General features: G+C 39.3%; 1 protein-coding gene across 1 annotated transcript in view; it reads right to left on the bottom strand.

Annotated features, from left to right (window-relative positions):
- The window catches only part of LOC145994012 (CD63 antigen-like), a 44,349-nt gene extending 29,996 nt beyond the window's left edge, over nucleotides 1-14,353 (bottom strand). Inside the window, exon 1 of the mRNA XM_083130086.1 lies at nucleotides 13,873-14,353. Within this exon, the coding sequence (XP_082986212.1) occupies nucleotides 13,873-13,935 (63 nt within the window). The 5' untranslated portion in view covers nucleotides 13,936-14,353. The remainder of the gene's footprint in view (nucleotides 1-13,872) is intronic.
- Nucleotides 14,354-15,563: the final 1,210 nt, after the last annotated feature.

Genomic DNA, 15,563 nt, shown 5'->3' with positions numbered 1-15,563 from the left:
CCTCTCCTTCATGTTGCTTGCAGTTTCCATTACCTCATCCCACTCTGCCTGCCAAGGGATTTTTTCCAAATAGGGGCAAGCCCAGGCCGGAATTCTAACACGGGACCCCTTTAGTACAAAGAAAAATAAAGCGTCATACGGAAATAATCTCATTCCAAATTCAGTTTCTATTTAAACTGTCAAGTCAGAACTTGACAACGCCGCCAAGGTATCTTCAATTCAATTTCAATTTTATGACTTGTAAATATAATATTAATAGGTAAAAATTAGTCTTTATGACTGAAGGAACTTAGCTGCCCCCTTCCTCGAAGTGGAAATTTCTAGCTGGGGTATGCTTGCATGGATCAACATGGATAAAATGACGTGGGTGTGAGGATGCCTATGCATATTATCCTGGGGGATGTTTTATGAGAATTTTCTGGGGAAGAGATCCTCCCATTCTCCCACTCTGAGCACTGCTGTCTTCCCTGAGAAAATATCCTGCGAGCGCCCTTGCTTAGCATGAGTACCTGTTACAATTACGTAGAAAGTTGTGTGTGCGAGGGACAAGAAAGCAGAGAGAGGGAGAGAGAGAGAGAGTCTGTAATGGATTTCACCAAATCAGTAGAACAGGCAGCAAACAAAAGACTGTCAATCCCACTCAAATCACTACAAACATGGCGTCGCAGTTGCGAGCAATGAATCATGGATTCTTTTTCCGTGTCCCAGTGTTATTCTTTGTGACCTTCACTAGATGAGAAGGGTGAGAAATGTTGATGAAAAATCCCAGAAAGTTAGAAGGACAAATCAAACCAGAAAAAATAAACTGTGGTTACAGTGGGAACCTTATATAACAAGAAATTTCCATCGTGAGTTCAAAAGTTGCCAGAACATTGGATTCCGACGTCCAGGTGATGACATCATCGTCTATTGTTTGCTATTCTGTTCTGTTGTTAGGTTTTAGTTTTATTTTTACTTTACATAAATGATCTTCCAGAAACTTTATCTCAAACAATACTTTTTGCGGATGATACAAATATAGTAAAAAGCCTGGAACATGAGCAACTACAAAAGAATTCCGTTTTGACAACGACACAACTAAACACCTGCCCCCCATCATCTAGCACCGTGCTTATATAATGCAGTTTCTCGCCAAGGTTTGTTTCTATTGAGCAGTTGGGCAGAAAGCCATGCTGGTATTCAGAAAAAGCTTCTCTGACATGGTTATATATGTGGCAATATAAGATTTGCTCAAATATTTTAGCAGGGGCAGATAAAAGAGCTATAGGACGATGGTTTTGTATGTTTCTGTTCTCCGAGGATTTCGGTACTGGACATACAGCAGTAACTTTCCACCGTTCGGGAAACTGCATAGAAGAAAATATCGCATTGAAGATAATAAAGAGTGGAATTTTTAAAATGTCTACACATCCTTTGAAGATGTAGGGTGGGATTTTGTCTGGCCCTGCCGACTTCTTTGGCTTTAATTTTTTTACAGCTGCTTCAATTTCAGACATACTGATCATCTGAATGTTGAGTGAATCTAGCGTTTTGCACTCTGTGTGCCCTGCCATGATCTCGAGGTTATACTTTGCCGTATTGTTTGCGTACACAGTTTGAAAGTATTTCGCAAATTCATCAACGACGGTATTCAGGTTTAATATGGGTTCATTGTTTGAAGAAACTGGAAACTGTTTGTTTTGCCTGTTGCGATTTATGTACGACCAGAAAAGTGACGGGTCACTTTGAATATTGCTTTCGATGTCGAACAAGTAATTATTATGGGCGGCTGATATTTCTTTTTTGATTGCTTTTCTGAGTTCTTTAAATTTGTTGGCATGGTGAACTGGGTTACCTACGTTTTGCTTCCATTTTTGGTGGTTTGCTTTTATTTTTTTAATTATATTGGCGGTAAACCAGCATGGATATTTAGGAGGGGTTAGGCGTCTTAAGGGGATGCACGCGTCAAATGCTTCGTATATTATGTTGTAAAACATATCTGTCATTTCGTTTACGTTATCACAGAGTTTTAGTGTATCCCAGTTAACGACCGATAGTTTGTTGTATAGTTTGTTAAAGTCAGCTTTTTTGAAATTGTACGAGAGGTTGTTCGGTGGATGGTTACTCTGTGTCCTTTTTCTGTGCTTTATTTCAATTACAAGACAAGGATGATGCTTATCCTCAGGCACGAGTGGCTGAGTTTCTCGTGTCAACTGCATGCCAAAAACGTTACTTAGCACAAGATCGAGAGTTTTGCCGTTACTATTTTGAATGTTATTTACGCTGCGTGATTGAAAAAAGCACATTTGATTGTATAATTCGCGACATACAGGAGTGGCGTTAACGAGGTTGTATTCGTTGCTTGTTATGCAAGGGATATTGAAATCCCCTATGAGGAGAATGTTATGTGCGGGTCTACAATGCCTTTCAAGAAAATTATAAAATAAGTTGTAAGACATGTCATTACAGCATGGAGTAAAGTAAACAATACAGATGTATAAGGTAGGCAGTCCATGAATTACAATTTTCACAAGCAATGAGTCGACGTTAGGGTCGTCGTTAAATTTGCCTACGAGCGTCGCTGCGTATTTGTTATGAATTGCCAGAAGAGCACCCCCGCCCAGATTTTTCCCAGAGTCAGTCGGGTTCCTGTCAGATCGGAACACGTTATAGCGATCATCAAAAAGTTCCGTGCTTAGATGGTTTTCATTAAGCCAAGTCTCTGTAATTGCTACGATGCTGTAATTGTTAGATAATATGTTCTGAGAGAACACTTGCATTTTGGTACGCAACCCGCGAACATTTTGGTACACTATGCTAAATATTTTAGTCCCCCGGGCTGACATTCTTCCTCCGTTGCTGTCACTGCTACCACGTCACTTGGGGGAGGGGTGGGATTTGGGAGGGGGTGGGGATTTCCAACTTGCTTCCGAGACTCGGCCTTCGTCTTCATCCCTCCATAGAAACTGCACGCACCTTCCGAAACTCATGGCCTGGGGGTTTTGGACGTCCACGTTCTATCAGATGCAGTTCCAGACGCTGGCGATTGTCCACTGTGTGAATGGGTGTGGGGAGTCCTGCTGTTTCCGCCGAGGTCGACGACTTCCTTCTTTCCTGGAGACGATCGGGGTCCTTTGTCTGAAGTTGTTGCCAAATTTACTTCTGCGTTTCTGGAACTTGCTGGAACTGGTTTTGACGAGACGTTGTTAGGGGATTTCAGTTCTTCCAAAGTAAATGGTTTTCCATTTATGAGTAGCTTGTTATATTGCAATTTAGCATGTTGACCGCGAGCCTTTGCTTCTATAAGGTACGGCTTGAGTTCTGAACGTACCATCCGCGTTCGGCGCGTGTAGTCTTCTTGGATATAGACTGGTGTATTCTTGGCTCTATAACTGTTCGATAAAATTTCCTCCCTCCTTTTATAAAATGCCAATTTTACAATTATTGGCCGGGTCCGTCCGTTTGGCCTGCCGAGACGATGCGCTCTGTCAATGTCGAAATCATCAGTATCGATTCCCATTTCCGTTGATAAAAACTCCCTTACCAAGTCTTCTGTTCTGGCCCATGTCTCCTCACGTTCCTCCCTTATGTTGTAGAAAACGAGGTTATTTCTTCTTGATTGACTTTCCAATCTATCTATAGCGTCCTCGTTCATTAGCACTTGTTTCTTAAGCCTGTCATTTTCTTGTCTCGTGTCATTCAGTTCCTTTGTGAGTTTGGATATTTCACCCTTCAACCTATCTGGAGAATGAGTATTCTCTACAATGCCTTGGAAAAGCGTAACAAAAATATTGATTTGTTCTCTATGCCATATATACAATTTAAAAACTGTGTAATGAAAACAATATCAAATAACAGTCACTGAAGCATGCATAAAAACCTGTATCTCTGAACTCTCTAACTGGGCGCCAGCCTGTTGAGTTCATTATTGAAAATAAATAAATAAATAAACAACAACAAGCTTTCCCTGAATGTTAATAAAACAGTTCTAATAAATTTTAATCCAGCAAAACAAACAAAAAACTTAAATGTAATTATTGACAACGAAGTCGCCAAATGCAATAAAATTCTTAGGAGTATGGATAGACACAAACATGTCTTGGGACATGCAAATTACTATTTTAACTCAAAAATTAAGCAGGCTCTACTACATGATGAGAATTCTGAGAACTGTTTTATCTTTAAATCATATAAGGACAGTATATTTTGGACAGATTCAACCTGTACTTACATATGGTATCAATTTCTGGAGCAGTTCACCCAAAATGCAGAAAGTTTTATTTGGCAAAAACGGATATTAAAAATAATTAAAAATGTATCCCTCTCAAACCCAACGAAACAAATTTTCAATGAATTTCAAATATTACCTCTTCCATGTTTGTACATATTATAAACATTGTACTTTATTCATACACAAATACAGCATTCATATGCATAACTAACTCCCTCCACCTTTCTACTGTCCGCACATCCAAAACACATAATGATCTAGGATTTCCACGATGTAAAACTTTATAACAAACTGCCAGAGAAATTTAAGAATCATAATCCAACTAAATTTCAAATGACAGTAAAGAGCTTGCTAATGAAGTACGTATTTGTTTTATAGCACAGAGGAGTACTTAGATCATATTTTTCATTAATAGACATAACCTTTGATTTTTCTTCTCATTAATAGACATAACCTTGTAAAGGTATAGTTTGTGCTTTTTAGGCGATTCTCAGCAACATACACAATCATACATTTTTGAATCCTTGTCCCGAGGTTCAAAACTTGCAGTACCTGAAGTTCTGTGGATGTTAGTTTAGGCAATAGACAGGTACTTCTTCAAATTATAACTTAACGCCCATTTCCCTTTACATATATATAGGTTTATTCATATTATATTTATATAACTTTATTCTTGGCCGTTATTCGCAAAATCTACATTTCGGTGTACCCTGCCCCCCCCCCTTCCCGAAGAGAGTGTGTAGACTCGCGTAGCCACTGGCTCCACGAGTAAAAAAAACATAACCTTTAGTACCAAAAAGGTGGCTGAAGGTATGTGTACATATGTACCCGGTTTCCCACATGAGATGTACTATTGAATTAAATGTGAAAAAAAAGATTAAGTGTGTGTATTATAAGCAAAAAAGAAAGAAAAAAGTTAAAGTATCCGCCGATTCATACTATCAAGAAAAATTCTTCGTTTCGCCCCATAGAGAAAAGACACCTCTTTACCTCGCCGTATTGCACCAAAACATCTGAGGCCGACTGCTCTCTTCCCTTCCTTTTATAGGCCCCGCTAATCACCTAACCGATGCGGACAGTATGGAAATTGGAGAAATACGATATACATTTTGTGGAAAAACTGTATCGTACATTATTAATAGGGTCAATAGGGTACGGGAGGGAGATATGGGGAGCAAAGGGGGGCGATGCACTAAACAGAATCCAATGCACATTTTACAAGAGGGCTTTGCATATCAGCATGGGCACTGCAAACTGCGGCGTACTACGGGAACTTGGATTGGTAAGGGAGAAAACATGGGGTATGTTGAGAAGGGTTAAATACTGGGCGACATTAATATCGAGAAGGGAGAACTCGGTAAAAGGGCAAGCGCTGATGCAACAGGTACAAGGGGAGGAAATGGGAACATGGGCGAAAGAGATCAGAGGTAAACTATACGAAATTGGACTGGGATGGATCTGGGAGGGGGAACACGTCGACCAGGGGACATTGCAATTAGTGAAACAAAGATTAGAGGATATAGATAGGCAGGAAATAATAGCGGAATGTGAAACCAAGAGATCGCTCGAACTCCAAAGAAGGGGACCGCGGGAATGGGGACAAGTACCGTACATCAAGAAGGTGAGCATGGTGGCAAGAAAGGGGTTGGCATGGATGAGGCTAGGGGGATGGAGACACAACACAGTAAAAAATGAGGAAGGGATATATAAATGCGTATTATGCAATGGTGATGATGGGACAGAACATTTATTCCTATGTCAGGACACGCGCGTTCTGCAGGAGGAGAAGCTACGCAACATCAGCTTAGAAACTATGTTCAAATCAATCGTAGTGCAAAGAAACATGGAACTATTGGAAAAAGTGGGGGTATATTTACAAACAGTTAGGGGGAAAAGAAGTGTTGCACAGAGACGGGATAAGGAAGAAGAATAGTGTTAGTTTAAGTGAGAACAGTTAAAACTACCAGAACTGCTATTTAACATCTATACGGAATGTAATGGAAAGTGTAGTCTGTAAGGAAAAATCATAGTTGTGTAATACAAATAGATGTAGTGCGCACAGCCGATGGCTCGCACATGAGATAAGCAATAAATACATACATACATACATACATACTGGGAACTTTCCGCTGGTCGGCTGTCCAGAGACACACCTACCTACCCAACGGCCAAGAATACGCACTTACATGAATACATATACATCCACAACATTACCAAAATACATGACACTAAAACCCGATCGATCCAATTAAATTAATTAATTAAACATATAAAATAAAAGAGGATCAAGTAATGATTCGCCTCATTACAACCTTGACTTTTCTTCTATTTTTTATGTTATTTTATACTCTTTTATACTTTTTAATATGCATAAGTATGTGTTAATTTTCTTGTACTCAAATCACACGGAACTGGGTAACCAGTAGCAATGCCCTAGTTGGCGCTGACTGGCTACCCATTTGCTAGTTTTCGCCTCACACACCGTACTTGTCGATAGACTTTTGTTCCCATAAGACATTGCGCAGAACAGAAAATCTGTAAAGACGAACGAGTAATTTGTACTGCTTTGTGCCTTCATTAAAAATTGAAAAAGAAAAGTATGGACTAGAAATTGTCTCGAAAAAATTATGTTTTTTTAATGAACTCTGGTATGTATATTCATTCATACATGAGATTCGCAGAATTCATTCACAAAAAAAAAAACATCTTCGGCTGACCATATTTGTCACGTACACATTTCATCGCTTTGCATAAATACCTGAATATTAATGAACTGAACACGAATGCACTCCACGTCATCTCTTTATTTTTTTTTATCGAGAAACTAACAGAAACAGCCAACAGTCGGAAACCACAGACAAAAAAACTCTCCTTTGCAAACTCACAGATTATTTTCACATTGACAAACTTTGCTTTCATTGGCTGTTCCACAGAGTCCAGTCGAGGAAAGCCAGTAGCAAATAGAACATGGCCTATTCCTCAAAACCAGTCAAGCAGCCAGCCAGGCAGCCATCACTTCCGGTCAGGTAGCCAGTTCAGCGCCAACTAACTGGATATCCAGTTCCGTGCGATTCGGCCTTTAATTCAAGAGAGAATTGTACATTAACAACTTCGTTGCCAACAAGATAGTAATTTAGTGTTTTTCTTCTACTTGACAGTTTCGGGTTTACTGGTAGATTATTGCTTTCCCTAGTATTTCGGAAATTAGTTTTCGGCACATCATTTTGTGTACATAATATTGAAATTCAATTTCTACCAAATTTTATAAACAATGTAAGGGTTGGATCCACAAAACATTCTATTGCGACCCCAACGGTGGACAACATTTTACATGTCGAGACCCAAATTTGCGCGCAAAATATAGTTCCTCTGAGACAGATTCTATTCCGACCTAACTGTATACTTGAAACAAAACAGGATCTGTTGATTACAAAATAACATTGCTAACCATTAAACCATTTTGGCGAGGTTAAAACTTCTTAAAATTATGAAACAGTTACCTTCTGGTCCTGCAGCGGAACCCAACAGACCGACACTATTAGAATTTATAGGTTCCTGAACCTCTAACAACCCTGGTTGTAGGACTTGTTTTTGTTTTACTTGTATGCCTGCAATGGTGTTTTATTTCTATTATATCTAATTAATCTTGATGAGGTGTGTAATAAATATATATACAATAAATAAGAATTGTTGCAGTAAATCATGACAAATTTTCAGACTACGCCACTGCTCCACCACCACCCTCAAATAAAATCCTGCGTACACTAGTGCTGCTGAACATAGTTGACTATCCATATATTGATTAGAAGGAAAACAATTGTTTGCAAATGTTTCGACAGTGTGCTCCACTTTCGTCGACCTTTGACTCACTGTGAGGATACTGAATCGTACGAGATGGATAATGTAAACCAAGCTATCATCATGTCACGTCACAACTTGCGTTTTAAAGATACAGTTTCCAGCACAATCTCTCTCTCTTCCTCTCAAACAAAATGCCGCTGAGAGCAAACTGACAAAGGCAGATATCATCAGAAAAGTGTACACTGGCAGAGATTTTTTTTCTTCTCAAGTATACCTCAGTCAATGGTAGTTCGGACCGAGTGGCTGACACACAATCTCTGCACCGAAGGTACAAGGTTCGAGTCCCACCTTAGCACAGATGCGAGTGTCTCTTCATCAATTTAAACTCATAAGTATTCATCTCCATCGTCGCGATTAGTTTACAAGTCAGAAAAGCGACTAAAATAAGAAAAAAATACAAACTTTATGTAAGTGGGGTCACAGCAATAGAACCTGCTCAGAATCGCGTGTCCTGTGCATCGTACTCGTGCAAGGAGGGGAACAGTAGAGAGGAGGCTTCCTTATAGCACGGATGGAGAGGAAGATGTGCGAAGGATTCTGGCCGAAGGGTCTTTTGTTTGTGGCCGCTCTATACAACCTGAGTCTGCTTGGGTAGGTGATGTATTCGTGTTTACCACGGTTTATGTCATACCATGTCACTGTTCCGTAGCCTCTGTTTTCTCAATAATTTCTCCTGTTACAGAAAGAACGTTTTTACCAGGTGTACTTCAGAAGGGTCTGTAGCTTTTGATTTCACGGCTGCCACATCTAACGTCATGTTTATAAGCAGCTCAACAGCTATTCGCACTATATTTTGTAAAAATCGTATTGACATGCATTTTCTTTTTATTGATCAAAAATATATGCAGTCTTGTCAATAAACAGTTAGGTGTTACACGCATACGCAAGCAAATTTCTGGACTTTCGTTGCTCTCTTGACCAGAAGAATGAATGACGAACGAATAGAGAACAGATTTTGCCCTAATAATGCCTATCTCGTTTCTGCGAAGCTTCGGTGCAGGTATTCGTTTCAGGATACAACTATCGCTTATAAATTCTATTGTGCTTAAAATTGTATATTTCGACTATTTATGCCTACTGCTTAGCAGTGTGTTCTGGTGAACTCATTTCAGGTTTCTCCACGGACACGAGGAAAAATGCGAAGTTGAAAGGATATTTTCTGAATACAGAAATTGTTTTTAAAGTAAATGAAAAGCAATTGTAGATATAAACTACATAAAAGTCTTCCATTATTTCAGAGGGAATTCGTATAAATATAGAATTGCTTGTTTCTGTTAATGTAAAACTTAGCAATCCTCTACTTGTGTTATGAAATTACGGTAGTTAAAGTTGTGGAAGTACTAAATTTTGGCGATGAGAAATGGAATTTTGGGCTGTTCATTATTCACAACAATAAAAGTTATTGTCTTTTACTATTTTTGGTGTCTATTATCGTGCCTTTTTGCCTATACAATTTTAGTACCTTCAAATCCTGAAGTTAATGATGGAAATGGAATGACATATCCATGTCTTGACCTACAGCACCTTTGCGTCTTATCGCGCAACACCAACTACTCTGCTACTAAGACCGGCTTTAACGTTCTCGGAAGACGAGGTTTTATAATGCAAAACAAGAACATAGTGAACATATCTTTCGGTTTTCGCATTATTAACAGCGAAACTTTTGAGTTTCCTATGTTGCACATACTGTTAAATAAGTCACACAATGCCCAGCGGATGACGGGAAAGGAAGTTTACGCAGTACCACTGTAAGCAAATCCGACAAGGTTTGTGCTTACAAGAAGATACTGAAACGAATTGAAAAAGAACAATAAAAACATTGTATTGTGTTGGAAATGTGTATCAAAAAGGAGTGACAGGCACATGGCATACCGCCCGCGCCTGCATATCAACAATCAAGTGTCAAGCATGAAATGACGTCAACGAGTCTTAAGCGTAAATGATACCAACACAAGGAAAATCGTAACAAAATTCATGTTTATAGTCGATTTTTTTTTCGTTAGGATGATCATAAATGTCCTGAAGGTTCACACCTTCTTCGTCTTTTTTTTAACAGGTTATTGTTCTTTTTACCATCTTTTCTGTGTAAAAGTGAAACGGCACACAATATACGTCCAGTAGACACCATTGCACGACTTGAAAGTACAACGTGCCCACAGAAGGCCAAAGAAACGAAGAATTTCCCTTCCTTGCAAACGATATTAGTACAAGGCCTGCAGAATCAGCCTCGTTGTTGAATCAGTGAAACAAGCTTCCGGTTTTCAGATCAAAAACATGACTGCAACAGGTGCGGCGTTGCCAAGTTTAGTACCTCGCAGTGTTTCTAACCTTACGAATTTGCCACCAAACACATTTGCGGGGTTTTGCAGAGTACTTTCTCTTGTTGCATTATAAACACTGCACAACATCAATACAAATTGTCTGCAAAAGAAAAAAAACTATTAACAATAAAAAGTATCCCCGACTCGTAACCAATTCTTTCCACAAATCTCTGCGGTTCGTTCCGCAATCATTTGCACCCTGAAATCCGCCTCCCCATTTCCAACTCATGTCACCACAAGTATGCAGCTTGTGTACACTAACGCGCAACCGTGGCAAGAAAATTGCCTCAACTGTGACAAAGTTAACATGTAATATGAAACCCGTCTTTTCTGAGTAGGTTAATTCCGGGGGAGATGGACCAGTTGTTTATTTGTCGAAGCCAGAATATTATGGTACAGTGGAATGCACAAGTATTGCTCGGCGAATTGTCCATGAGTATTTTCATTAATTTTTCGTTTACATCGTACATATTTTAATGACTGGAATTTTACGTATGCTGGCTCAGATGTTGTCAATAGTCAGTGTTTGACGTTTTGTTTTGATTCTTAAAGCTCTCATTGTACAGAGCAAAAGAATAAATATGGTGATGGGGCAATTTGCTTGGTAATATTTATGCACCCCACTGTACGACTTTACTCACCATTATTGCTGTAAGTAACGAAAATAGAGCAGTTCTTAAATATTGAATCTATCTTTCCTAGGCAGACCTTATGAATATTAATGAAACAAAAGGCTGTAAAAGAAGTTCGAGAGAGAGTGCTCAGGAAATAGTTTGCAACACTAGTGTTTGTGTTGCAGTGTCTAAGCATACTGAATTGGATATAATTGGTACCAGCATCCCGTAAAAAAAAGACAATAAGAGATAAAGAAAATGGGTGAAAGCTCCCCTACCCACAGCCACCACCAGTACACGCTGCAAAGGAGTAGATTCGATACAGTCCTTTGTTTGACCATGAGAACTTTTATCCATTGATCAAGGAAGTAAATGTACATTTCCACAAACCACCACTTATGATAATTACTTTTAGTACTGACGTGTCCACAATCTAACCATTGCAGCAGTCACCAGCGACGCAGAGAAACGAAATGCAACAGATAAAAAGGGACAAATTGTTTTGGGTGTTCAAATTGAAAGAAAACATCATCAGCTTTGGCGATTACAAATTATACGCGTCGAGAGAGTGCTTCTGAAGTGCATTAATACAAAATTTGTATTTCTAATTGCAAATGTCACGATCCCAAGGGAGGAAAACACGAAAACAAGCTCTGCTGTACAGAGGAAAAAAAGGTATAAATACCGATCCGCTGTCATATTCGTGCAACGTTCGTCAATAGTTTGCGACCGCCATTTCATACGAGGCAACCCAACCTACACAATGCGTTGATGTGTTGCATGCAGAACTAGGCGTAATTTCAGGGTTGCTACGTGCACAACATATATGTGTGCGAAATGTTCTACAATAATAATACAAACTACTAAAGTAAAACACTCACTCTATGACGTCACTGCCCTCTGAGGGCCAAGGCCTGTCAAGGGGCTTTTCATTGGATGACTTGTGGTCAGCTCATTGAGTCCCATTGCCGCAGTTTTCTGAATTTTGGAGGTAGGAACCGGCTACTTCTTCCATTCAAATAGGTCCCCAATTGTCGCCGACTCAAATTTAGAGGTCTGGACAGGGTATCGAACCCAGGATCTAACCATTTGGCTATGCTGGAATCTTAAGATACTATTTACAAGTTTAAAATACGAACATTATCGCAAATTACAAAAATCTGTGTGTAAAAAAAATACTTCTTACTGGTTGTAAACGAATAGTTTCTTCTTTTCCTTCATTTTCTATCTTCATTCACTCTGCTCGAAAAAGAATTAACAATGAGGGGGAAAAATGAAGGATTCAGCATGTACAACGACCCAATGATTTATCCAAACACACACACATTTCCTCAACAGCCCCTTAAAAATGATGGTCCTCTTGGCTATAAAGTTACCCTTATCCGCCCCCTCCCTACCTTAGAACATTCTGGTTAAGCTCCTGCCACGATCCTTGAAGAAAAGTCGGATAAATTAGGAATCATAGGCGCCAACTTTGGGGGAGGGGGAAGGCACTTTCTGCCCCCCCCCCCCCAAAATTCACATAGGACACATTTTATGTATATTTACATATATAAAGTATTGTTTATGCCGATCTTGCCACACAAAATTTATCTTAGGTTGCCGCCTCTGTTACGAATGATCGTGGTGATGCGCTTCAGATCCCCAAGGAGGGAGGGGGGGGAGGTCCTACATAAGATTGGATGGCAAAATAAGAGCAGACAACTAAAGCAAGTATACCTATATCCATGGTATGCCACTGCTGAGAGTGCACACTTCACTTTCGTTGTGTTCACTCTCTGCCACCCGGTTTATCCAGACGACAGTCGCATGAAGCTGTCACAGAATATTGCATACTCAAAATTAGTTTTGTACGAGAGCTGGGGTATCAGTTTTCATCAAATTATACCGAAATCGACCGATCAAATTTTCATTTCGCTGATCCGCTTGTTTGACTTTAATCTATCCGATGTGATGCAATATCTGTTGTACGGGTTAATTCTTTTCTTTTTAGGGAGGGGAGAAAATAAGTAGTATTTCTTGTCAGGCACGAAAGTAGAAATATATTTCGGGAGGGTCCAAACCAAGTGTCTCAGAAATAATAATATAAATGTTCACATAACACGTTAATATATTTTAATGGTCTATTAATAATAATTATTATTAAAGCATGTAAATTACCGTAGCTATAAGAATATATATAAAATAGCATGTATTCATTATTTGGCTTAACGTGTAGTTAGTTAAGATCGTTTAAATTTTATAAAAAGAACTGCCCTGGCAAGGAAATTAATGTAAGAAAATTGAATAATTATTGAATAACAATAGTATCTCGTCGTTAACGTATAAGAATCATTTCATTGCAGAACGAGGCTTCACAGATGACCCAGTGGTAACGTCGTCACCTTGTGATCAAGGAACCACAAATTAGATACCCAGTTGAGGCACATAGTGGTTTGGATCCCACTTGAAACTGTAGGTCCCGTCCCGATTAGCTTTTCTGTGCATACAGCGGACTTAAAAAACAAACTCAACTCATCGCAGAAGGACGGAATGTGATTAGAACAGGGATTTGAGCCTGCGACCTTACGAGTATCCAGTACGGTAACCACTATAAATACTTCAGTCATACTTATTACGGGATAGATAATGTTGATAATTGAGAATTATAAATATAATCGAACATCCTACTTTTTGTCGACTGAAATTACTAGTATTTGCGCCGGAATTTTCAACAAATGAACTTGTAACATTTACGCGCCAAAACAAGAATGGCAGTTACAATGACAGCTTCAAAAAATAACCAAATCATGACATGTGCAAAACTTCTGTACAAAGAAAATATGCATACAAGTTTCATGCTTAGTTCCAAAGAGAAGGCACTTACCGCAAATAGAAGATTGAAGAAAAACAGCATGTATTTAGAAAACGACATTCCACACGAATCCATTTTTGCGTCTTGTTAATCCAACACAACAATGCGAAAGTTTTTATTTCCTCGCCACAACACTACAACAAGGTCTTTCTTCTTTGCACTTGATACTCAGTCAAAATGACGCGCAACAAGTATCAACCGCCAACCTGGCTATACCACACCACAGGAATGTTTCTTCCAAACAAAACACTCGTGGAATAAACTGGTTGGGGCTCTCCTCTGGCACCGACTGCCACTGCAAGGGCTGGCGCTGCGTTCGCACGGCTTTCTGTGAACTCGAGATGGGTAATCGACAGCCTAAACCTGTTTTCGGACTTACGTATGAAACCGCCCCTAGCTAAACTTGCGCAATACCTGAATGATGACGTAGAGAAGATGGAGAAAGTGAGAAGGCCAAAACGTAAAGACTGAACTGCTTCCCTGAGGGACAGAATATAAAAGAGATCTTCCAACTTATCCTTCTTTCTCTTTCAAAGAAAGCAATGTTGCTAACTCAGGCCCGTGAAAAAGTACCAACCTGTAAATCTGGGAAGAGCTGGTGGTTGGCAAGGAGAGAGTGACTGAGGAAACACTTTTTAAAAAACTCATGATTGTCGGTCTCAGAATTTGATCGCCCAAATTCGACTCTCCCTTTTTCTAGAAGAAATAAGAGAGATGAGAGACTGAAATAAAGAGAACTGATAAGAATTTTAAAAAAAAGGAGCAGACGGAGAGAAAGATTGAGTTTGTTTTCAAACCCACTTTGTACACATGTAGGCTAATCGGAACCTACAGTTTAAAGTGGGATCCTAATCGCTAAGTGCCTCCACCAGGTATCGAACCCTGGACTCCTTGATTACAAGGCTCTGAGATTCAGTTTTTGTTGAAAGTTCACTTTATGCACAGAAGGGTTCATTGGACTGAGTCTACACTTCAAAGTTGGATCCGAAGCATTATGTGACTCCAGAAGGTATCGAACCCGGGACCAGGGCTTAAAGTGAGCCGGAACTCCGTTTGGTGCCGGAACTCAGTTCCTGCTGCGACATTGAACATCCATTTTATTTATTTAATACACTATAGATAAGTCCTTTTCTAAATTGATTCGTGTAAACAATAGATGAAGAGGAAGAGAGAAAGTTTGTCTTCTGTGAGTGGGCGATCCGGAAATTTTGAAAAACTAATTATTTCGGTCAGTGCCAGTGCCGGATTAACCTTTGGGCAACTGGGGCAATTGCCCCAGGGCCCCAACCAAAAGAAAGCTGTGAAGGGCCTCCACAAAAAAAAACACAAAAAAAACAACTGGCTATGCTTGTGAAAAATTACATAAGAAGTTGTATTTTCAAAATAAAAGAAACTTCAAAATTGTCGTATGTCTACACTCTTCTGGATCCAATTGTAGGACAGCTCTCAGTCGATCTGTTTGCAGATATAGTGGATTGATTTGGCTGTGGTGTGGAAAGAAGGCACACTTATTCAAACAATCAATTCTCCTACGAATTAATTACATAACTTTCTTTAGTTAATAACATCGTATTAGAACTGTGAGTTTTTCGAGGGAAAAAATTGTGGAGATAAAATATACTAGCGCTTTCTCAAAAATGAAATTAGTGAAAAGAGGCTTCGTGCTGCCATGGGACAAGATCGCTTATCCAATATTTGTTTAT

The sequence above is a fragment of the Lepisma saccharinum genome, chromosome 1, assembly GCF_977018435.1.
Source record: "Lepisma saccharinum chromosome 1, izLepSacc3.1, whole genome shotgun sequence".
NCBI lineage: Eukaryota > Metazoa > Arthropoda > Insecta > Zygentoma > Lepismatidae > Lepisma > Lepisma saccharinum.
The sequence above is the reverse complement of the archived record's forward strand: the minus strand, read 5'-3'. Positions and strand labels throughout refer to the sequence as shown.